Genomic DNA, 25,694 nt, shown 5'->3' on the forward strand with positions numbered 1-25,694 from the left:
TTGAACATGTATAAACAGCTTTAACCTTCAAGTCATAGCCCAGCAAGCATTAATTGGCTCAAAGAGACCATAAGCCATATTGTTTTATCTCTTAACTACTTTCCACTGGCATTTCTGTCTTGTCTTGTATGTCCTTTTAATTAATTCAGAATATCTCTCTGCTAAGATCACCCCTCTATCCTACTACTATGAGCGTGTCAACCTTTTCTTTACATCTCTCGACTGGCTCCTCGTTACTCTTAGGCTGGTTTAATAATAAGGGCAGTAAATGGTTTATTTTCCCAATCTTTTATGGATAAAACTTCACAAAACAGAAAAATATATCTGAATAGAGGGGGAGATAACATCCCCTTAGACATTCTGGTAAGATGAGCTGTCAAGAATATTTAGTTTTGCATCTCTAAGTCTGCTTGTACTGTGTCAGGTGGACTCAGCTTTGTCTGAAGTTCCGAACCTGGAATGGAATATTAATTAGATGTTTTTATACCTATAAAGTCTAGTTGTTCTATTATAAAGTTCAACATTGCATTGAATGCAGAACGAAGCGTTTCTCCATACAAACAAAACAACCTCTCCCCTTTTCCTCCTTTCTTTAATTTTGTACTTTTTGTTTTAGTTTTTTAGTTCAAATAGATCGTGCTTGGTGTTTGAACGACTTCTGAATTTTGGCGTGATGAATAGTTTGAACCTGTAGTGTTGCTTAGCTGGCATTGTGCAGAGTCCAGATCTTTCTTTTATTGGCTGGCCATATGAAGTTAATTCAGGTTTCTCTATTGATGCTTCAAAAAGTTCAGATGTGCTGCAAGCTAAATCTGTGGGAAACTTTAAAACAGCCTCTTTTTAAAGAAGAGATGGTTTTAGATGAGCAATTTCTGTTTGGAGACTGTTAAAATTTAGTGTGTAATAAATTGAATTATACAAGGAGAAGTGGTAGGTTAGAGCAGCCCCTCCTCAGATTTTCAAGCGTGGGTTGCAGTTTGGGAAGCAGTCTCAGGATATATGCTTCCCTTCCTCTCATGAGTGTTTTCCTCCTTTTGCTAACTGTATGATTTCAGGTTACTTTTATACCAAAGATTATCACGGTTAACTCATACTAAGAACCCACATAAGCGTCGCTTGTAAACTGAATTCAACTGGGGCAGGGCAGGGGCTCAGTGGCAGGGCATCTACTTCACATGCAAAAGGTTCCAGGTTCAGTCCCTGGAATCTCAGGTTAAAAGGATTGGCTATTTAGGTGATGTGAAAGTCCTCTGTCAGAAATCCTGGAGAGCTGCAGCCAGTCAGAGTAGACCATACTGGTCTTGAGAGACCAGTGGTCTGACTCAATAGAAGGCAGCTTTATGTGCTCAAACCAGTGGCCTGGATCCATCATTCTGTAAGCAGAGTTCTGCTTGCAGAACAGAACTACCTATGTCTTAGAGCTGCCCACCTTGCCCCAAAACTCTATCCCCAGGCTTAAAGGAGCCCTGGATATGATATATGTCTCTGCAGTGGGAGGAACACTTTTTAAAAAAAATCCTCCCTTCCATAAGAATATAAGAAGAGTCCTGCTAGATCAGACCAGTAGTCCTTCTAGTCTCACATGGTGGCCAGCCAGTTGCTATGGAGGGCCAACAGTCTCACATGGTGGCCAGCCAGTTGCTATGGAGGGCCAACATCCCTCCATGCCTATGGAGGGCATGGAGGCTGAGACCTTCCCCTGAAGTTTCCTCCTGGCATTGGTATGCAGAGGTTCACTGCCTCTGAAGGAGGAGATTCCACCCTCCATTGGTGGAAAATGCAGTGTAGGATCCCACTTATGGTTTTAGTTTCTGGTATGTGAGGGATTCTGGTTTGCATTAACTATATATATATTGATGCATAAGTGAAAGGTGTAAGATGAAAGCATGGTTTAAGGTAGGAAGGAAAGGAAAAGGATATTCCTCTTTGAAGAGAAGAAGAAAAGGAGCATGTGTTTTGATATGAGTCAGAATGTGCAAACAATGGTTTGCAAGGGCGAACACTATATTTCTACCCACCCTTTTTCTCCCAATGGAGATTCACCTTTGAAAAGCGTCTGAAAGCATTTCTGTATTCCTAGTGCTTCTAGATGATCTTCCTATTTGGTCATCTTAATTGAATCTTCCTCTTGCCACTTTCCTCTTTAAGATATGTTTAAATTTGCATTTTATTATTTTTTTAATATATTTTTTATTATTTTTCAAAAAGGAAGGAAAAAAAGAAGATAGATAAAAGATAAAAGGAGCAAAAAAGTTTTCAGTATAATTTCAGTAGGCTTGCTTATATCAACATTATAGTTCTCCAGGTCTTCTAATTAATCTCAATACAATTATGACTGTAAGTTCTGATATTTCATAGGTTATTGCCATCTTGTTGGATTCTATTCTGTACATTTATTATTTATCCATTCGTAAAAGGGCTTCCAAGGTGTAAAAAATTTTTCTTTCACTTGTCCATTCAATATGGAAGTTAATTTGTCCATTTCTGCGGTTTCCATTATCTTCTCTACTAGTTCCTCCTGATTAGGTATTGCTTGTCATTTCCAGTAGGATGCAAGTAAAATTCTAGCTGCAGTTACTACATGAATAGTGAAATGCATCTGTTCTTTGTTTATGTCCGGCACACAATGTAACAAAAAACTCTCTGGTTTAAAAGCAATTGAAATTTGTAACACAGTTTGTATCAAGGCATGCACCATTATCCAATACTTATGCACCTCTTTACAGGACCACCACATATGAAAAAATGTCCCTGTATGTTTCCCACATTTCCAACATTTATTTGACACATTTTTATACATTTTGGCCAATATCTGGTGTTAGATACCACCTGTAAAACATCTTGTATAAATTCTCTTTAAACACAACAGATTTAGTTATTTTTACATTCACTTTCCATATTTTTCTCCATTGTGCTGAGTCAATGTTATTTCCTAGATTCTATATCCATAAAGTTTTACATTTTTCTACCCCCTCATTCCTTTTCATTTGCATTAAAAAGAGAGACATTTTCTTGATCAATTTTTCATCTGAGTCGCATAATAATTTTTCAAAGTCTTTTTGTTCTAGATAAAAGCCACCCAATTTCTTATCTTTATTATATCTAGATTCAATTTGTACTCTTGACCACCAATCTAAGTTAATACCATGGTTTAGTAGATCCTCTTTTGTTTTTAATACTCCTTTATCATCTAAAAGTTCTTTATACCTAATAACTTTATCCGTAGAGAATACATTTGGCTGTGTAAATGCTTCTAGTGGGGAAACCCATTGTGAGATTTTCTCATATATTCGCAGAACAATTCTTTCCCATGTCGTTATAAGAGATTTTCTTATCAGGTGGTTTTTAACATATTTGTGTCCAGTTACTTTTCCGTACCATATAAACGTACGCCATCCTAACTGTAAATCATGACCTTCGAGAGCTAAAAGTCTTGGATTTTCCAATAAAATCCACTCCAAACCAGGCAGCACACTTGATGATAGGTTCTCCAGTCAGGTAAAGCGAGGCCTGCATTCTCTTTTAGACCTTGAAGCATTTTCAGCTTAATTCTTGGTTTCTTTCCTTGCCAAATAAATTTGCTTATATTTTTATTTAGTTCTTCGAAGAATGACATGTTAATAGTTATTGGAATAGTTTGGTCAGGGCTTTTTTTCTGGGAAAAGAGGTGGTGGAACTTGGTGGGTTGCCCTCAGAGAAAATGGTCACATGGCTGGTGGCCCCGCTCCCTGATCTCCAGACAGAGGGGAGTTTAGATTGCCCTCTAAAGGGCTGGAGTGGCGCGGAGGGCAATCTAAACTCCCCTCTGTCTGGAGATCAGGGGGCAGGGACACCAGCCATGTGACCATTTTCAAGAGGTTCCGGAACTCCGTTCCACTGCGTTCCAGCTGAAAAAAAGCCCTGAGTTTGGTAAAGGAATATTATACATGGCAGTATGTTCATTTTAATAGTTGCAACCCTTCCCATCAATGAGAGTTGTAATCCTTTCCATCTCTCTAGGTCTCTTTTTATTTCTTGTAGAAGCTTCATATAGTTTTCTTTCATTAATGAGCTACATCTCAAGGTCAATTGTATTCCAAGATATTTTACTTTCTTCTCCAGTTGAAATCCTGTCATTCTAGTCAATTCCATTTTTTGCTGCATAGTCATATTTTTAGTTATCACATTTGTTTTTTGATAGTTAATTCTCATTCCCGCCATCTTTCCGTATTCCTTTAAATGTTTCATTAAATGTTCTATTGATTCCCTTCGTTCATCTAGTATAAATAGCAGATCATCTGCAAATGCTTGCAGCTTATATCTCTGTCCTTTCACCGATGTTCCTTTTATTGCGATATCCTTTCTTATTGCTCTTGCTAATATCTCCTGCATCAAAATAAATATTAGTGATGAAAGTGGACAGCCTTGTCTCGTCCCTTTTTCTGTTGGGATTGATTCTGTAAAGTCATCATTCAAGATTATTTTTGCTTTCTGTTTCTTATATATAGCTTCAATAGCTTTTATAAATTCTGTTCCAAAGTCCGTTTCTTTCATTTGCTCAATAAAAAATTGCCAATTAACATCGTTCTCCGCATCAAGGAATATCATTAAATTTGCATTTTATTATTGTGCAATCACTCAAAATGCACCTATGTTGTCTTATTTTCCCATTCACCCTGTTCCTAGGTAACATGGTTGCTTGTTTTATTTAAAACCATATACCTCACTTTATATCCGAAATTCTCACCTTGAGAAGCATATGATATACATTCATAGGGTTTTTGCAAAAACCTGAGCTCTACCTTACATCTTCTTGGATAGCAATAAGAGAGATTTCTCATCACAAGTCAAGAAAGCTTTGTAACTTGGGTGGAAGGAGCTTTTGCTTGTAGTTCATGCAGATTTTTGAGTAAGGGGGATTCTCCCCTCTCTGCGCTCGTTGTCTGTTTGCTTCACCACTGCAAGCACAATCGTGACTAGTCTTAGCTTTAAGATGTTCCTAAAGGTTGAAAACCAATTATCAGTTTCTGTGTGTGGCTCTCCCTATAGGATGAATCCAGGACAGATTCTTGAATCCCTACTGCTTGCCTCTGACCAAGGGGGCTCGTGGATTCAGTTCTAGTGGCTGGCTGCTGTGCAAATGGTTGCTCTGACTTCCTTCTACCTTCAAGAGACTCTGTAAAACTAAAGGGCGACAGAGAATTTTGCGTGCACACCGCTCCTTGTGCTGTGCTGTGTTCCCAGATCCTCTCATCTTCATTGTCAGGGCAGAAGGCTAGGGTAACATTGTATAACTGTGTTCCCCTTGTCAGGGGTTTCCACTTTTCGGCTGGCCTTTGTGGGTATTGCAAAGTACCCTTCCACCAACCTGTGGACAGGCTCTTGTCTTTGATGTGATGCTAAGCTTTGGAGGCAACCCTGAGCACCCCTGGTCCCCTCTCCAGTGCCTGTTGCTGGAGCAGAGGTCTGCATTGTGCTGAGGTTCAGAGATGCTCAGAATGCTTGTGAAGGGCATCATAACTGTTGGGGCAATCCCTTGATTCTCCTTTTCTGCTCAGAGCTTGGACTCACCAATGTTGAGCAGGTATTTGGAGGCACAGGAATGATCCCCTTGCTCTTGTCCAAGCTCAGGGAAAGAATGGAGACTCATTGATCTAGACAAAGGAATAAAGAGATTGCCAGGTAAAGTAAATGTGTGACCCCCCCCCCCGCCCCAGTACAGATAATCAGTTTTAAAATGAGAGTACAACCATATATTTTAAGTGTGCTCGTGCACATAGGTACAAGCACAAACCTAGAAAGAATTAAGAATGAGGAAACTGTTTAAAAAGTATCCATTTACTTTGGGATCTTAATTCAGTATAGAAATAGTAATAAGGGAGAGTGGCTAAATCTGCTTTCAAATTGTGGAGTCTGGCAGCCAGTGGCATGAAAACTTGCCATCTGATTATGGCTTCCTTTGGGATGTGACATGATAGTTTCGCAATGGTTGTGAGCGCCATATCCATGTTTGTGTTAAGAAAATTGAAATGGGGGGAAGAAAGATGTTTGTTGAATGGCCAACAGTTTCAAAAGGAGTCTGTGATGGCAACCCCTCTTTTGGAATGCTGTCCCGACTTCTTTCAACTTATGTTGCCAAATTACATTAAAAATATCCCACTCTTCTTAAAATCCTCAGTCCAAACTATCTAAAAATGCTAACTGTGTAGGATGGACAAACTTTCCGGCTTGGGATACATTTATGTCCTGAAGCCAGAGATTCTATTCCAAAAATCCTTCTTAAATTAGAAAATATTTGTTTCTATATGGCTTTTAAGAATTTTGTGCTTTTAAAATCACTTCAATTTCTATAGCCAAATATCATCTTCTTTGAAGTGTTTGTGAAATTCTTTCTACAACAGTCCTTAAAGAATATCCTTTTGTAGTGTGTTGTATCAGTATAGGGGCAGTGCATTTTAGAGTAATTTCACTGAGTCTTTTGACTTTTTTCAATTTTTTCCTTCATTGCTGCTGTAATGACACAGTGCCTAGATGTGTTCCAGATTGGCTTTACTATTTCTGAAAAGGATAAAAACGAATAGATTGGATAGCAGCTTCTGCCATTGCCCCTTCTTACAGGGCAAAATAATTTGAATTGTCAAAGGCTGTAGTGTGTTTTACCAGATTGCCTTTTCTTTAAAAATTAGTTTCTCATCAGTGTGAACATAAAATAGTTTAGGCAGCTTTCTCTCAAAGTTGGAAGTAGCCTTCAAAGCTCCCCATAATAACACATCTAATCCTTTAACATATCTGAAGGGCCCATATTCATCACATGAAGCTAGCTTATGCTGGATCAAACCATTGGTCTACCAAAGTCTGCCCAGACTGGCAGTGATTTTCCAGGATTTCACCTAGTATTTGATGCTTGTACGTGGAGATGCAGGAGGTTGAACCTAGGACTTAGTGCCTGCAAAGCAGATGTTCTACCACTGAGCCATGTTCTCTCCCCTGAACATTACATAGATAATCAATTTTTCATTGTATTATAAAGAAATGTAATTTGCCTGGCTACCTTCTTTGCAATCAGCTAGTCATGTATGCACAGTAAATGCATGATATCACTGGCACATTCCAAAAACAATATTTCAAGAAGCCACGGGTTCACTCTGTATGAGCAGTTTTCTCAGGACCATCTTTGAGACTTTAAACTTTAATTTGACTATCTCCTTCAGCAGACTGGGACCAGGGAACAGGAAGGAGAAACACCTTGAGGGATATCAAGATGACAGTGCCCTTTTGTGGGGCTGCTGTACTGCTCATCAACTTTATTCCAGTATTGGCTTACGCTTTCATTTCTTAGTCTTTTTGCAGCAGAGGGGAAAATAAGGAAATGCTTCCAAAATTCTATGGCCAAGTTTGGTGTAGTGGTTAAGAGCTTGGGACTCTAATCTGGAGAGCCTGGTTTGATTCCCCACTCCTCCACTTGAAGCCAGCTGGGTGACCTTGGGCTAGTCACAGTTCTCTGGAGCTCTCTCAGCCTCACAGGGTGTATGTTGTGGGGATAATAATGACGTACTTTGTAAACCGCTTTGAGTGGGTGTTAAGTCATCCTGAAGGGCAGTATATAAATCGAATGTTGTTGTTGTTTTTAAGTAGATAAGTTGAAGAATAGTTGTGGTGTACCATAGAGATGTTTGGACAGAGGAGCCACAATGCAGAAAGGGGTTGGTGGATATGGTATGAGTGCTCCTAACTGAGTGCAACTTTCCCCATAAATGGGAAAGCCTGCAGAAGTGAGACAAGAATGAAGATAATGACTTCTTGCTACAAAAGAGGCTAGAGGCTTCCTTAAAAAAATGAAAGCTGGGAATTCAGAAAAACTGATAGATATATAACAATATAGTAATATTCAACTGCAAGTTAACACACACAGAGACACACGCTGTACACACCTGTGGCAGGAATGTTAGAAGTTTTCTATATGGAACTTTGGGGGGGGGGAAATGAATATTCCTGCCCACACAGCAGCCAGCCAGGCTTTGATGTGATGTTTCCTAAAATTTCACAGCAAAGCATGTTTGGGGAAGATCACAGAAAAGCTGGTGAAGACCTGTGTGGAGGTGCACAAATGCACAATGAATTTTTACAGAAGCAGAGGGAAAAGCATTGAACCTGGAAAAAGTCTTGCATTTCCTGCATATGCTACTCAGGCCATCTACACCCAGTATTAAATATTTGACAAGCCATGCCTTTCAGTGGTAAAAAAATGTATTTGAGATGGTTATTAGCTGACCTAAACATGCTTAGACGTATCCCTTTGAGCAGTGTGCTCCTGTGAGTGCACCGTCCTTCTGAGAGAGCTTCAAAATTCTCTTAATGGCTTGAGATTGCTGCAGGCTTTCTATTGATCAGCATTGACCAGGCTGCAGGAATACTGTTTGCCAAGGGATGTGAATCTTTATGCAGACATTTAGAAAGGGTCAAGTTCAGGATCCTTAATTGATAGATGCCTGCAAGACTGGCCACCAGCTGAGATCTGTGGCTGCAGATTTGCAAACACTCAACCAGCAAATAAATGGGTTGTCAGAATGACCCCCATCTGCTTAGCAGATAAGTATTGTTGAACTGAACTCTGCAAATACTTTTGACGGTTCATACAAGGAAAGCTTTAACCACTAGAAATATGTGCCACAGTTTAGGTTTGCAGAAGTCCCCTTCCCCAACTTGGGGTATCAGTGACCCCTCCCCCCCAAACTTTGTAGCAATATATGCACTCAAAAATGACATTTAAGAAAACTGACAAAACGTACTTTGTTTTCTGTTCTACTTTCTCACAACAAATTACAAAAAATATGTTCTGATCTAAGCAGCAGTAGAAAGAGAATAATCACTTTAATTGTATTTGGGGTCTCCCCATGACCTCTAGTATGCCCATTCATTTCCCATTGAAAGCAACTGGGGTAAAATGACTCTAACATCTTGTCAGAGTATACACACTGCAATTCATAATGTATCACAATGCGGGGCGGGGTGGGGGGGGAGTAAGAATACCAAATGGCAACTGACTTCATTAAGGTTGAGAAATATTATTGAATGGTAGAAAACCAAGTTTTCTCTATTTTTTTCTCTACTTCTAAGGCCAAGTTGACCCTTGGTTCTCTTCTTTTGCCCCTGGATCTTGATATTATATATTTCTACTCAGCAGGACTACTAAACTTCAGTTCTAAGCTGCGGATATTTTTCTAAAGCATTTTTAATTTTTTGGACCCCTAGAGATCAAGATTATTAATAATAAATGACAAATTTGCTGAAAGATTTTGTATACTTTCTTTGGAAATAGTGTTGAAAGCATTGCTGATGTTAGTTTATTCCCCTTGCATTTGCTTCTGTGTGTTTTTTTGGACTTTTGTGCTTCAGGAATTAATAACCTAGAAAGCATCTTAGAAGAATCATCCCAATAATCTGATAATGCATGCATGGGCGGGGGGAGCAGATTCAAATACAGTAATTGTTAGCCTATCTTGATAGTCAAGATTCAGAGTTTATTAAAACCGTCCAAGTAGTTACACTTTAAAAAGTTAACTCATTATACACATTAAAGTTACAATGAACTAATTCCAGCTTTAGACCATGTTACATAACCTATATATTAAAATGAAATAGAATACCTAGAAAAAATAATATATAAAGTATTTAGTTGGGAAATTAAACACTGGTGCCATATGAGTTTTGTTGAGGAGGGTAAATGGCCTTTGTTGGAAACAAAAGGGAAGCTTATGGGATATAAAATTACCCAAGTAGAGGAGGATAGATTAATCAAGGAAATGTGAGCTGCGCTAGTTCATACAATTAGAGCTTCCTCAGCTGTCTACCCATTCATTTTCTCTTCCAGTTGATACCACTGAATGTAGTTTATTAATATAAACAAAGCCATCTGTCACAAAGAATGGGCAAAAAGCCCACTGAAATTGGGAAGATCTGAGATCTGTATGTTAATAGACCCCCACCTCCTCTTTGACATTATATATTCAAAATGTCCTTTATCACTGAAAACTTGATCCAACAACCTGTAAGTTATAATAAAACTTAAGAACTGTTTTGAATGCTATGAGAAACACCCACAGTGTTTCAGTCCTCTTAATAGTTTGCAGAACAGTTTTCCAGTTTTAAAAGGGGGGGGGCATGCTGCAAGCAAAAGCATATAACAGAACCCCAAGTTAATTTATTTTGTTTAAAGCTTCTACTGCTGGTATGAATTTTGAGTTGGGCTGTGTGTGTAGGTAACCATTTCCTCACTTATTACCCCCCTTTCCTTTCCCTTCCCTTCCCCAAGGTTCCGAATCCAAATGCATACTCTGGAAAGAGGAAAGAGTAGCTGGGGGTGATTAGAAGCAGAGTGTCATCTGAAACGGCTTTTGTTTTAAAGAAACAAGCAACCTTCCTTCAGGGTTCTGTTGAACTTGTTTGACTGTAACATGTAGACAGCATCTTTGTAACGTTAAAAGGAAAGCTGTTTTGCAGACAGGAAAGCGAAAACCCACAGCCCCCACCCCTGCCAGTACACAAAAAGTGTATAAATCAGTAGTCTGAAATACAGTCTGGAAAAGGGTTGTCAGATCAGAATTTTTTAAAAAAGGAAATTTCAGATTATGATATGTAGGAATGTAGAATTTAGGCAAGTTAAATATGCGCATGTGTATGTGTGAAAGCTAAAGCATTTCAATATGATCATAAAAATATGTAATTCTGCATTAGGAAGTTTAATAAAGGAATGCAGAGGCCTTGCAGAAGAAAATAATGTAAGCCTGAACACTATGCCAAAATGCAATGCACTGCATTTTTCTTTTTACCCTGACAAGAGTGCTGATTAACTAACTTGTAATGCATTTTAATCTCACTTCATTGCACTGCCTGGGTCACAGGTGCTGTGGCATAAAATAAATCATTATTTATTATACTGGAATAAAATCATCCCAGCTAAATGGAGTGCAAATGCTTGGACCATTAACTGCTGTAGAGCTTTGCATTTTTTCTCCCTGAATTATATAACTATGCTATTTGGATGACTCTCTGATTTGTATAATCAGTATAGTTATTTCTCATCTTTACAATGTGGGCATCTCAATTTTCTTATTACAGCACAATATTTAATGGAACAATCGTGGCAAATTTGCACAGTTAGCTTCCCAATAACTCCGTGCAGTGTAATTTTTGTGCTTAGATTATTTATCTATCTCAACAACATTTTTCCCTTTCAGGTAAAGCAAACACATTGTATATTTGTAAAGCAAACACAATGCATATTTACTTAGCTCTCAATCATAACAGAGTTAACCACTCAACCCATTTTAAAATATCATAATTTAAAACATAAGCGTGAATTACTTTTGAAACACATACATACATTTTCCATTCCAGAAAACAGTAAAAGACTATTAAGCTTAATCTAATACAAATTCAATTTTTGGCTTGGGCCTAACAAGAACCCTGCAGTAAGAACCAGGACCTGCTAGTTTGGCATTAGCCCAATGCTCTCCTCTGAAATATTAATACCGCACCATTTAGCTGAGAAAAATAATTATGCTTCTTTTTATGTTGATGATTAAATAAACTGGGAGAGAAAGCCTGTCAGTAAGGCCTTTCAAGGAATGGGAAAACACATCTATCAAAAGACATACACTCCCTGGCCACCTGGCAAGAGTGATCATATTAATTTCCACAGTGAAGCACTCTCGGTAGTGCTGTATATGTTGTAGGAGTCGAGCAAGTTTGCTGCCATAATGAGAGGATGAGGGCCTAGCCCCTATGTTTCCCCGCAACTCCCTTCTACTGGTGCTTGTAAAATAATAATAATATTTGATTTATATACTACCCTTCATGACAACTTAATGCCTACTCAGAGCAATTTACAAAATATGTTATTATCCCCACAACAATCACCCTGTGAGGTGGGTGGGACTGAGAGCTCTGAGAGAGCTGTGACTGACTCAAGGTCACCCAGCTGGCTTCAAGTGGAGGAGTGGGGAATTAAACTCGGTTCTCCAGATTAGAGTTCTGCCACTCTTAAACACTACACCAGCTCGTTTGGCCTATGCTATGTAACCATCCATGCAGCAGTTTCAGGTTGACCATCTACCAGGAGAGTGAAGAGCTGGATGCTAGAAAATAAAGCCTGCTGCCTCTTTCCAGCAGTCAAGACATCAGGAGAGGGGAGCCTGGTTAACCTCTCATTGCTCAATGTAGTTGGAGCTATTTTCTTCTGGTAGCTGGAAAATGTGATTGTCATGGGGCTCAGTGATAGTGAGGACTCCTCAAGAGGAGAGGAGCCTCGTGTAGCCAACCCTGACTCCTGACTCCTCAGGAGGAGAGGAGCCTTGTGTAGCCAGACTTGACTCAGAAGAGCACAGGGATCAGCATCCACAGCCAGCAGCTGAACCAGAAGCACCGACACCCTCTAGCCCCAACATCTACTTTCTGAGGGAGTTTGCTCCCGTAGCACTAAGCCAAACACTTCTTGCTGCAGATCTCTAATGGAGGCCACTTAGTGCCAGATCCTTGGAGATTCCTTTAAGAGGCAGGTAGGCTCATATGACACCCTTGGAACTATATCGGTGTTTTCCAACCAGGTTCTGTGCAACCTTGGGGTTCTGTGAAACATTGTTAGGGGTTCTGCGAGGAATTGGCCAGAAATTCAACAAAATAAACAAGTCCAAATATTACATTGAAAGTAAACTATGTATTGACTTTGGATGTGAACTTTATTTTAATTTGATAATTTGATAGTTGGAAAATAAGATTAGATAATACAAAAAAGACAGGAAAAATGCTTCCGACTCACTGCTTATCCCTGTGCAGGTGCAGTACACATGGCTAAGAAGTGAGTTGGGGGTAAAATGGTTTGCCTCCCTGCTGCCTCCTTGGGCCCTCCAGAGGCCCAGAAAGGCCCAGCGTGGCTGCGGGAAGGCCTGGTGCCGTGGTGCTGGGCCTTCCCGCTGCCTCAGGGCTTCCGAGGAGCCCGCTGCCACTGCAGGAAGGCTCAGCATGGTAGCAAGGCCCTTCCAAAATTCCACAGGGGCCTGGGGGCTCCCCACTGCCTCTGTGGGGCCTTGGGAGGGCTGTGCTCAAACCAAGCAATGGCTGAGGGGCTGGAGGAGGAGGGAGCCCCTGATCTCTTCCCTGATCCCCCCCTTCAACTGATGCCCCAGAGAAAGGGGGGGGAGCACTAGGGTTGCCAGCTCCAAGTTGGGAAATTCCTGGAGATCTAGGGGGTGAAACCTGGAAAAACCTGGAGAAAGTGGGGTTTGGGGAGGGAAAGGACCTTGGCATGGCATAATTCCATAGAGTCTATCCCCCAAAGTAGCCATTTTCTCCAGGTGAACTGATCTCTGTAGCCAGGAGACCAGCTGTAATTCCGGGAGATCTCCAGCCACTACCTGGAGGCTGGCAACCCTAGGGAGCACTGCTATGGCCCATTGTATTTTCCCCAAACAATGGGCCTTATCGCTAGTACATAATATATATGTAAATCGGTTTTTTACAAATAAATTTTCTTGACAAGAATTTAGCAGTAATTTAATTGTGATCCTCGCCACCAGCTTTTTCTAACCTGTAATCATTTTCATAGGTAAAAGTTCCTTAAGATTTGAAAAATTAATTTAGGGGTTCCTCCATGGGAAAAAAAGTTGAGAAAACACAGGGATTCATAGATCTCTGACTTTAAAAATCAAAGTTGGGAGTGGGGCCTTAAGTTATCCAGGAAACTCAGTGCCAGCTGTTGCAACCTAGCACAGCAGTGGCTAGATATTCACCATCTTCCTCTTCCTATACCTGCCAAAAAGCAGGCGGTGGCATTCTTTGCTAGCGCTATATCTAGATAGTCTTCAAGGGCAGCCTCATATAGAACACACGAGGCTAGTAATTTATAAAGCTGTGAATAACTATTGCAGTGTTCTAATTGTCTGGGAGTGGAGGTAGCCAAACATAACTGATTAAGGCACTCCAGGCTACTACCAGAATGCGTTTATTGAAAAGTAACACCAAACCCAGGACTGTTCCCAATAAGACACACAGCATTGATAACAGATGGATAGTTCCCTTGTGCCCAGAATATCTGACCACCTAACCAGCATAATTTTAGCTTTCTGTGAATTCAACATTGACTTGTTAAAACCCTTCATTTGGCCTATTTCCAGAGAATGGTGCAGAACGCTGACTCCCTCTCCTGGCTGTTCAGTTAATAAAATGTACAGCAGGCTGTTATTAGCATATTAATGAAACCCAGTCCCAGAGCTTTAGCTGTGGCATGAGACCTGTTGTTTCTGAGCAACCTATTATTTTACTGGGAAGAATGTTTGTGTGGAACAAGTGACAGTAAACTGCGAATCTTATTTACCAGAAGCTCAACAGTACCACATTAGTAGTAATTTTTGGTATTTTATTAGTAATTGTTGTACCAGGGAGAGAAAATGATTCATAGGTGCAGTCTCTCATTTCTGTTTAGGGTCTAGGCATAGTCTAGTTCACAGCTATAAAAGCAATTTTGGAGGGTTAGCATTCTAATCACTAGTCCTGGGCATTCTTCACCACATGTATGAAAATGAAATGATTTTAATTTTTTGGCGTCTGAAAGGAACTTAACAACCCACTGTATGATTATCTCCTTATCGGTTAGCCAACCTGTTCCTAGAATTGTAGAAGCTTAGCTAGGTAATGGGTGAAGCCAACAGCAAAACCGCTCTACTTGCTTAAGGTTTACTTCTTATTCATTTCCCCCCCTTTTCTTTCTTGCATACACTGCATGCCCCAAAGGACCGCCTCAGACATCTTTGACAATAGGATTGCAATTTTTTGTGTGCCAAAAGGTCCTTTTGTTGTGCAAAAAGAAAAAAAGGCCATTGAAGAGACCGCATCTTTGAGAGTGGGAAGGAACTGAGACTGAAGTGGCAAACCAGTGTTGTATAGGTTTGCCAGAGACCTTGAGTCCCCTGGCGGGGAACTGGGAACCTGGCACTCACTCTCCGTGGTCTCCATTGTTGCTTGTTGTGTGCATGCTCCCGGCGTGTGTGATGATGTCACTTCTGGGAAGTGATGTCATCACGTGGGAGCGCATATCACCCGGTGTGCGCTCCCGTGCTCGCCAAAGGGCTGAATTGCCCCTCTGTGGGCCTGATTCGGCCTGAAATGAGGCCATTGTGGGGCGTGGGAGTGCTCTGTACCGCCTGGGGGTGTGCTGCGCTACGGGGGGGCATCCCAGGGGGGCATGCCCTCCTGCTGGCCAGGTATGTGGGGTCAGGGGGGAGGAGGAGGTGGGAGCAGGGGATTCCCCACCCTAGTGTTGTAGTAGTACACATGTTGGTGGTTCTTATATGGAGCTATACCTAGAAAAACAGATACTAGAGAGAAGAGTTCTAGCTTAGCCTTCTTCCTGATGCTTTCTATGTAGAAACCTCTTTTCACAGAGGAACATTCTACCACATGGGCTGCTGTTTACAGTTAGAAATTGTACAGGCCAGACCCAGGTTTATCGCTGCACTGAGAACTAGATTGAATATTTGTCACTGCTCTGGGAAGGGAAGACTGAGCCAGAGGGAGGTCTAGGAAAGGGCGGCTGATAGGCAAATGCAAGAGAGAGAGAGAGAGAGAGATCTTTTGGAGGTTGAAGCAGAGTGAGAAAGTACATGAGGTGAGCTGGTGACTGAAGGAGAGAACAAGAAAAGTCTAACTTCTGAGCTAGGCCCAATCCTCTTGCTATTCCCTCCTCCTTGGTCTGAATAATAAACAAACAAATGCCTAGTTGATAAACCTTAGTCTTTTAAATGTTTTACATAAAGGGGCATTTAAATACTATATTAATATGCTGCGGTTAAAACAGTACTTTATATCATATTTATTAAGTTTGTGCTTTTTTATTAGTGTTATCTGCAGCTTTCATTGAATTGCATAGTTCTCTTGTTATTTTTATTCTACGTGTATTGATATTTAAAGTTGCCTCTGAAAAAGATGTTTTGTGAAATATGCTGGGGAGTATATTTAAAGTCCCTTTTAGTTTGCCGCTTTTATTTTCCCTGTGTGGTTCTCTGGCTATTGTTGGCATTGAATTTTTTTTCTTTCTGTTTAAACATGGTTGAGCAGTTGGAAATAGGCTGCAAGACTGCATTATTTCTCATGTCCTCTTTTCTGGAACATGGGTTTCCCATCCCTGCATAAACGTTAGTAGTAAGTTGTTAATCAGCTATAAAGGATAACCAAAGTATTTTGCTTAACCCAGGGCCTGAAAGTCCCATTTTGAACCTGTTTTTAGTTCATGCTCTGAGTAAGAATCCTGATAGCTCTAAATTTAATTAGTGCCAGTGTAAGAATTAAGTGTAGTTAAAACCTGGGGGGGGGGGGGGTTGCGGGGGAGGGGGGAGGGTATTCACATTCCAGCAGAAGGTAGCATGTGATCTTGTGCACCACTCCAGTTTTTCCGGGGACATCCTGCCATTTTGCAGAAGTGCAGCTCCTTTTAACTGTGCTGTCGGGGCCTGATTCAGGTTAGGACAACTATGGCGCAGGTGTAGGAAGGGCTGCTGCCTTCTCTCTATGCTGTTTATCTGACTCAAAACAGCATCGGGCAACCAGGAGGCAGGGTGTGTGCAAATAACCAGTCAGCCATTTTGTAGCTCATTTTCATGGGGCAATGCGAGATTAATATTTAAGAAACTGTTTCTTAGATGGGAATAGTGATTGACTTTTGAGTAAATGGCTCACTGAACACTCACAATATCTGTGGAAATTAAATCAGAGGAAAGAACCAAAAGTTGGTGATCCACCTCATGAGTGCTGCAGACTATAGAAGAAACCTTACCAGGATTTGGAAATGTTGATGCAGACTTATAACAATTAATCTGAAAGACAGACTGACAGAGTAGATTGACTTAAATCACTAAGAAAGAGACTTACTTAACTCAAGTTTCCTATCTTTGAAATTCATACATTTCATGTACAATTATGCATATCATCTTGTTGCTATACAGATTAAAATTTACTGGTTTGCAACCTGTTATGTTTTTTGGAGCATAATGTAAAAACATTTTGTTGTTTGGCTTGTATATATCTGCTTAGAGATAGATTTGTTTCACTTTCTATGTACATGTGCAAGGATACTGAGCAAGATTATTTACTTCTTATGATTGCATATTTGGAAATAAATCCTATTAAACAAACTGGGACTTGCCTGTAAGTGAATATGCATAAGACCAAGCTATAGCTATCCAGTGGTTCTATAAGGAAGGACAGTATTTATTAGGCAAAATAGAGTTTTTCAGTAAGATGGAAAATGAACATCTATGCTACTGTTGATTCACTATGTAGAGCAGTAAATAGTCATAATTTGAGAACAGACTATATTGTAGATCATGGTTAGAAAAGGGCATAAAATAGGACTACAAGATGAGTCATATCAGTTTGCTGGATAATTCTAGTGAGTTTCATGGCTAAATGGAACTAAATTCTAGTACAGTTGTACCTTTAAGACCAATACATCTTATCAACAAAATTGGTCTTTCGGATGCTACTGGACTTGACTTTTGTTCTGCTACTGCTATAATCAGACTACCACCTGAAACTATTTTCGTGGCTAAGTGGGTATTTGAACTTGAGCTTCCCGAGTTCTAATCCAACATACTAACCACAACATTACACTAGATCCTTTGCAAAATAATGACTTTTACATTAGTAGGTATGGATGCAGAATAGTGTATGGTATTTTGCATCTATTTATGGATTGTAGTGAAAGGTCTTCTCGTTTTGACAGGCTAATGTCAAGAAATCACATATGGCAACTTGATTGAAAAGTTGGCTCTCAAGACCTGCTGCCTCCTCTAACCGTATTTATCGACTGCAAAACATATTAACTTCGGTGTTAATATCTCTGAGGCTCATTTGATTTATAGAAAAGGGAAGATTATATGGATTAAGACATGCACTTCTTGGGCTCATTCGGTCATTTATTTCCCTTTATTCAGTAAAAATGGGAATGCCTGATTTTTGGAGAAAGAAATGGCCAAAGGTCTGTTTTCACTAGAAGAAAGTAAAAGTGAATTAAAATACGTAATTCCCTTCTGCTCAACCACCCTATCTGTATTTTAAACCCTTCACTGTTGAAAAAAATAGTTTATTTTAAAACTGTTTTTTGGAAGGCTGTTTGTCATCTAGCTTTTCATTTTCCATTTCATGTCTGTTCAACCTTATAGTTGCTTTAGCTTATTACCGGGAGAGGGGGCCTAACTTTTGATTTTCATAACCTACTTTCTAGAGGAGTACCTGTGACAGTCCATAGAAGCAAGAGAAGAAAAAATTCTGGTGTTGCAGTACTGCTTATTTTCCCTGAAAATATATTTTACATTTGAAGTTTAATGAAGCTAATTTTTTTATGCTTGTAAGAGAAGTTATTTTTACAAGAGTGGATAAAGAATGAATCACATTTAATGCTTTTTTATTTCACTATTTTCTTAAACCACAAATATTAAAAGAATTAAATTTCAATGTATTAGCTGGAAATATTGTTGAACTCTATGTATATGTACAGGAATTTGACAAGAGGAGTCGGTAGATTTAGAGAGATTCTAAGAGCTGTTGAAACAAGAACTACACAAAACCTACGAATGGTAAGTTTTTGCATCTACAACTAATTGCAACTGTTTACACTTAATGAAAAATTGTATAATTGGTTGTAAGCCTTTCATACCTCGTGCATTGTTATCCTGATACCACATTAAAAGATAAAATTATTACAGAATATTGAGTTGTCAGCACACATTTTAATGCAATGTTAAAATAAAAATAAGTAATTCAGAGAAGTCCAATATGTGTTTTGCTGATGGCACATTTGCTTGAGCACTTATATTAATAGCCTACTGAGTTTCATGTTTAGGAGCAAAATCTTATACAATTTGATTAATGTTTCGAGTTCTGAAATCTGGGGTGGTTTTGTATACGCTTAATGGGAAGAAATATGGTTCTGTGTTAACAGACAATAGCAAGGCAATTAGCTGAAATCTTGTTGAGAGGCATGTGTGAACAGAGTTATTGGAACCCGCTGGATGATCCTCCTCATCAGTCGCCCTTGGATGATCCCCTTTGGAAAGGTGCGAACACTAAAAATTATGCCCTTAGCAGAAGACCACGCGTATACTCTGGAGAAAAGTAAGTTTTCCCATTGATTTTTTGACATAATAGATTGGTTTGCTTTGTGATAGCATTCTACTGGAATAATAATAATGAAATGATAATAAAAATAGGGAAATAACTTCTTAGAGGAAATCTACTTCCTTGTTGTTGGACTGAATGAAAACTTTTTTCTTGATACCGTTTGAATGTCTACAATTAGACATGGGTTTATTGTATCATTAGGAATAGCATCTATTTGATATATTTATTTATTTTACTTCATTGATATCCTACCTTTCTCCCTACTGGGAACCCAAAGTGGCTGTCATCATTCTCCTCTCCTCCATTTGTTCTCTCACAACAACCCTGTGAGGTAGGTTAGGCTGAGAATATGTGACTTGGCTCAAGGCCACCTAGCCAACTATCATGGCAGAGTGGGGAATCAAATCTGGGTTGCCAGGATCCTAGTCTGTCACTCTAGCCACTGTACCACACCAGCTAATTAATTAAGCGCTGTCAAGTCGCAACCCAATTTATGTCCAACCCCTCATGGGGTTTTCAAGGCAAGAGATAAGCAGTGGTGGTTTGCCATTGCCTTTCTTTACATAGCAACCCTGATCTTCCTCAGTCTGCCATCCGAGTACTGACCATGGCTGACCCTGCTTATTTTCCAAGCTCTGACAAGCTCAGGTTAGTCAGAACTATTCAGGATATTAGGTTAAAAATTACCATAATGCACATTCACTAGATACTATAATACTTGAGCAACATGGTAATGTGATAAAACACATACATTAATGACTGTGCATTTCCTTCTCCATTGTAAATTGATGCAGTCCGTATTGCAGTCTTCTGGTCCTGTTACAATCCTGGCCTTTAGCTTGTTCCCTGAAGCATCTGGATTTCTGCATTTTTAAAATACCAATTCTGGCATTGCAGAACACTAGGGTGATAATCATATGAGGGCAGTGTGTGTTGTCTTTGTCAGGAAAAACACGGAATGAGAGGGAGTATCTTGTGCTCCAATAAGCATCACAAAGTTCTGCCACTAGCCTGCACATATGCAGTTCTCATGTGTGATTGCACAGATGATCACATGATGAACATCGGTTGCAGGTCACTACAGCTCTATTTGACAAACCCTGACTTATTACCCCAAACCTGGATAGTTCTGTTGTCTGAATTACTCCTATACTTTTCTATTGAACCTTTACATATGTAAGATCCATGTAGCTGGTATGCCTGAATTGAACAGGAATAGTTTAAGCAAGCTCTGTTGAATCAGTTTCAACTGAAATCAATGAGATTGGGCATGTTCAGGATGTTATGGCCATAGACATTGGTTTCAACCAAGAAAATCCTTGAATGACTGTGGTCTTCTATGTTTATGAATTCCATTTCCTTCTCAAGAGGAGATGATCAGATGATCAGAAGTGACCGCTCTTGAGTTTAACACCTGTTTTCCAAGTTAGAATACTGTGGACATTATGCAAAGTGCCTTTTTCTAGTTTTATTTGAAAAGATAAATAGAGACAACAGTAGAAAGTGCATAGAAACTTATACAAAACACAAAATACTAAATTTAAACTACAACAAAATTATATTCAAAATATGTGGCAACACAACTAGCTTATGGTCGTCCTCTCCCTCTTCTCTTATACCTAAAATTTAATATCAGTAGTTTTTAATCAGTCATCTCTTTCATGTTTTGTAAACATTTTTATGGTCTCTGTATGATGATTACTGTATTTTCATATTTACTACTCTTTAATTTTTCTTAGCTTTGGGCTACGTAATCAAAGAAATCTTTCCCCTTTTTCTGGAATTCCAGTATTGGTCTATTATGGACATAGGAAGTTAATTTGGCTACCAACCAATGCATATTCGTGCACTTTATCTATCCATTCAGACATATCAGGGCAAAATTCTGTCTTCCATTTTGCTGCATATAGTACTCTCGCAGCTGTCACCATATACTTGAAAAGTTCTCTATGTTCTTTTGTAACATTACTCACTAGAATATTTAAGGGCATATTTTTTGGATTCAGCTCAAACTTGAAAATCTTCTGCATCTCTTCGTGTATTTTTACCCAACATCTTCATGCCTTCTTGCATGTCCACCATCATGCAAAGTGTTCTGATTCGCAGGCCTGTTTTCCCTTGGACGTTTGCCCAAAGTTTGAACTTCTTTCAGAAGCGTGTTTTGTTTTTTTCGGTTGGCTTTTGAACTTGGAAAATTACTGTTAACCAGCTTGAGCCTTAGAGATGCTGTAGGCCAGAGTTTGTAATTAACTTCCAAGTGTTTGAATTTCTAATTGTTATCACTTTAACACAATGTTAATGAGAATTCTGTACACTGCTAACACTAATAGCATCATACCATACCCAGAACAGATAAAAGACTGATTGGATGATAATTAGCAGTGTTATTTTTTGCTCTCTCTCTTTGTTTTTTGTGAAGACGGGCACTACTATTATTTACAGCCACTGGTCACATATTAATCCTGATGTATTAACTGCTATAAACAAGACAGCAATTACAGGCGCCTAACAACCACCGTCAACTTTAAAAAGATCAGTTGGCACCAAATCTGAACCAGGCAACTTACCAGTCCTTAAATGGGTAATCAACAATCAATCAATTGTCCAGTGTTACTGGACAAAGTTAAACTACCCAAACAGGCAGTTCCTCGCCGGGCTTCTCCAGTGTATCATGGATAGAAAATGAGTTACGGTCATTGAACAGATTCTCAAAATAATAAAGTTCCCGAACCCTTGGGTGAATTTTTAAATTAGCCCAGGCAGCTGAATGCTTTAGAGAACCATTAACTAATTTCCAAAATGCTTTGTTGCTATGATTAGAGGAAGCCTGCAATAACTTGGACCAAGTCCTGATTTCATATGCCTCTTTTTCATTCTAAGTACAGCCTTATATTGCTGCTTAACTTTTAGATAAAGGATGATAGAGGCATAAGAGTTGGTACATTTAATGTTCCAGTAGCTCTTGACCTCTGCATCTTCAAGAACTCTTGATCCCTAACAAGCCATCTAGTTTTCACAATAATATTCCTCATTCTAAGGAAACCAGATGTAGTGGTATAACTGATCAAACTTTTCAGCGCACGTCCGTGGGCAGGAAGCAGTGATAATATCATTTTTAAAATTCCTTTGTCATGGAGGCATTAAGCTGGACGACAGCCTTCTCCTTATCAACCATATTCCATTTTTTTACTGTACAATTTGTCTCCTCAACTGATGGAAGAGGGGCTTACTGCAAGTGGAAAGAAGTCTGTGGTTAACTGTAATGGTAGATGATCACTCTCAAAGAGCTTTCCTATTTCGAAAGCAAATATATTCTCTTTAACAGAAGCTGATACTAGCATATAATCAATGAGGTTACAGCCCCTAGGTGAAAGGTATGTAAAGTCGCCTTGTGACTCAAACTGGGAATTACCATTGATCATGGTCAGCCCAAATATAGCTGCATGTTTAGTTAAGCAAGAGCCAGCTACATTGATAATCTCGTCATTTGCCAATTGATTTCCTAGCATATTGGGAGAGGGGGGATTCAAATCTAATGGCCAACATTTGGAGTTAATCAGAGCCTCACCTGAGGAACCAAGCCAGGCACTTAAGTCACTGGGTAAAAGGAGGGGGATACCAGGAAATTGCACTTCCAAATTTGCACACAATTGTTCCATGTGCTGCCATTGTCCTAAAAAAGCCTTAGTAATAAATTGAGGGGGCAGGTGAACATTAATCAGAATAAGAGTCATTTCAGTAGATTGAATTAAAACGGCACTGGCAGAAAGAGGGGCAGAGCTAAGCATTGTACTTTGTATATTCCATCGCTGTGAAATAATGCAAGCCCTGCTGTAGGCCTGCCTTCTGTTTTAACTGCCGGAATAGCTATAGAAGTATAACCCAGAAATTCTAACTGGTTCATTACCCAAGTTTTCTGAAGAATTATATCAAAAAGTCTTAAAGGCTGATTGAAATCTGGATTGGCCAGTTCACCTCTCCAGCCCTCTATATTCCAGGACATAATTCTTAGTGGAATTCTGTCAGATCTCTCTGCAAGTCATTGATCCATCTAATCTATTCTGTCCATCATTTTTTCTAGGACACAGACATTACTCAGTTGAACTTGACGACAAGAAAGGACTGTTAGAACCTGTGTAATTTTTATAGGTTGTGCAGAGCCAAGTTCATCTGGTTCTAAAAACATCATTGCTTGCCAATTATCAAATGTTCACTGTTGGGTGAATTTAGTTTTTGGAGGTGAGAGTGAAGGTTCTAGGGTAACTGGACAGGCTGCTTTGATGTCATTCAGTGGTGAATTTAATTCAGCTGGTTTTTCCCTTAGTTAAGTTATCTGACTAGAGTGAGCATCAGTTGGACTGTTCATAGTTAGGATGGGCTATTCCTGTTGGTTTCCTAGGAGTGTTTCCTTTGGATCTGTTAGTCTAGCTGTAATGGCTTTTTGTTCAGTAAATGGAAGAGCCATGAAGTAGGACAATAGGTTCTTTTCCTCAGTTTACATTTGGTGATCAGCATTGGGAATCATCTGTGTTAGGTTAGCCTCTTAAGTTGACAGGATGGACAACAGGTTCCTCCCATCTGATTAGGTATTCTGAGAAACACACGGGTTCCCGCCTTGCCAATTCTCTATCAGAGTTATCTGAATTCTCAGAATTTTGCACCATAGAGCTTCTCTTGAGAACAGACAAGGGTTCTGTCTGGGTGTGAATAAATACCCATGAAGGTATCAGGCTGTAATAATACAGCTTAGTTTGGTTCCTAAAAATAGTCTTCTGCACTTTGGGGCTTTTAAAGGTTGACAGATATTTTAAAAATAATTTTCTGCACAGGAGAATTTCTGGTTCAATTAGGTCTGTCTGGCTCTTTGGCATTTTTAAGAGGCAGCTTAGATGCTGGGTAGCTATCCTATTTTTGCCCCAGAAGGGGAAATTACCTTTATGTGGGAAGATAGAAAAGGTTATCCTGAATTGCTGTAAGACCAAATTACTCTAGACACCAATAGTAGGATACACTACATGAGATGGTTTCTGTGTCCCACTGATCCTACCCTCAGGAATCACTCTTTGCTGAAAAGTGAAACAGTTAACTTCTCATGTGTGGTCCAAATGCGATTTAACTAGTAATATATATTAATATAGTATACTCTGCCAACATGTTCTCTTCTGTCATTTGGACTCTCAGAGGATGGAATGAATCGGAGTTAAAAGACTTCTTGAAGTTATCTGAAGATGGTGATGCAGCATCAGAGCTAAGAGGGTCAAAACCGTTGCTAGTGGGGATAGCTGAAATTGTCAGATTAGCCTTCCCACACTTGAGAGCAAAAAAATCATTTATCCCATGTGGCTTTGGTATAGGCATCAGTTTAAGTTCTCCTGAGCTATACGTGCGTTTTGATTTTCCCATTTCCAAATTAAGGGTCCCAGAAGTTAAAACAGATATACAATACAATATCCTTAAAGCAGAGTTAAAACAAACTTAGCACATTCTTAAGAAAACACTCAACAGGTGCATCTAATTAAAACAGTAGACAATTATAATTCTAGATGCCTAGAAGGAAAAGTAAGAAGTTCAAATCATGTTGAGAGACAATGAATTCTACTGTCACCTGTGACTACCACTTATAGCAACCTGTCCTGAGCTACGTAGAGCTAATGGCTAAGGTGGGCCCTGTTAGTCAGAGGCTAGTGTATAGTCAATATACAACAGATTGTAAGCAACAGAGACAATGAACTAAAAAGCTATGAGCATGGAACAGAAAGTAAGACAGAGAGGGAATATCCTGTCTCTAGTACTTGCTAGCAGGTTTAAGCAGAAGTACTGGAAGCCACAGATAACAGAGTTCCCAGAATATGCTGAAATAAAGCTGGATAGGTGGCTCAGCTCCTTCAGTCAAAATAGAAATCTTTCATATAGGCTGCCGACCAGTGGGGTGATGTCATGGAGAAATGGCGTTAGCTCCCAGACTCCTAACTCCAAATCAGGGCTGGCTCCACTCTTTCAAACTTCCAATGTCTGCTCCAGCAAGCATCCAACAGGTCTCAATAAATCAGGAAAGGGAGTTCACTGAATCAGAAGAGGCAAAGAGGCATCTGGAAAAAGACCAGGCTTCCCTGGATGTTTCAAGTTAAAAAAAAGAGCTCATTAACTCTGAGCCGTGTACAAAATTCTCCTCCAGTCACGTCTGTTTTTAGCAGCTATGCTTGACAAAAAATGTTACTATGGTGGAAGGACAAACGTCTTTTAAGAGTGAGAAGGGAGGGAGTGTAGCTTCATAGTGTCAGCTTGGCTCGTCATCTTCACAGCCCGTCCAAACATCCTCCAAGGTCCCTGCGCAGCACCACAAGCAAGCAGGCATAGACATTTTAGAAGAGGTTGTATATCTGCAATGAGGTACACCATGAGCTATGCTGGGAAAAGTTTGTGTATGATCATACTATGAATTGACTATGGGCTGGGATTCAGAACTGCGTTGAGAAATCTGGGATTTGTAGGTGTAGGTAGACATAGCAATTGTTCAGCTTCTTAATTAATAAATGGGAGATTCT

At 39.6% G+C, this 25,694-nt stretch overlaps 1 protein-coding gene across 2 annotated transcripts in view; it reads left to right on the forward strand.

The window, feature by feature from the left end:
- Nucleotides 1–25,694, forward strand: part of TTC7B (tetratricopeptide repeat domain 7B) — a 180,253-nt gene that overhangs the window by 51,468 nt on the left and 103,091 nt on the right. For both annotated transcript variants that reach the window (XM_054972775.1, XM_054972774.1), the window contains exons 6-7: nucleotides 18,527–18,605; nucleotides 18,971–19,143. In XM_054972775.1, the coding sequence (XP_054828750.1) occupies nucleotides 18,527–18,605; nucleotides 18,971–19,143 (252 nt within the window). The remainder of the gene's footprint in view (nucleotides 1–18,526; nucleotides 18,606–18,970; nucleotides 19,144–25,694) is intronic.

This window comes from Eublepharis macularius, chromosome 2 (genome assembly GCF_028583425.1).
Source record: "Eublepharis macularius isolate TG4126 chromosome 2, MPM_Emac_v1.0, whole genome shotgun sequence".
In the NCBI taxonomy this organism is placed as follows: domain Eukaryota; kingdom Metazoa; phylum Chordata; class Lepidosauria; order Squamata; family Eublepharidae; genus Eublepharis; species Eublepharis macularius.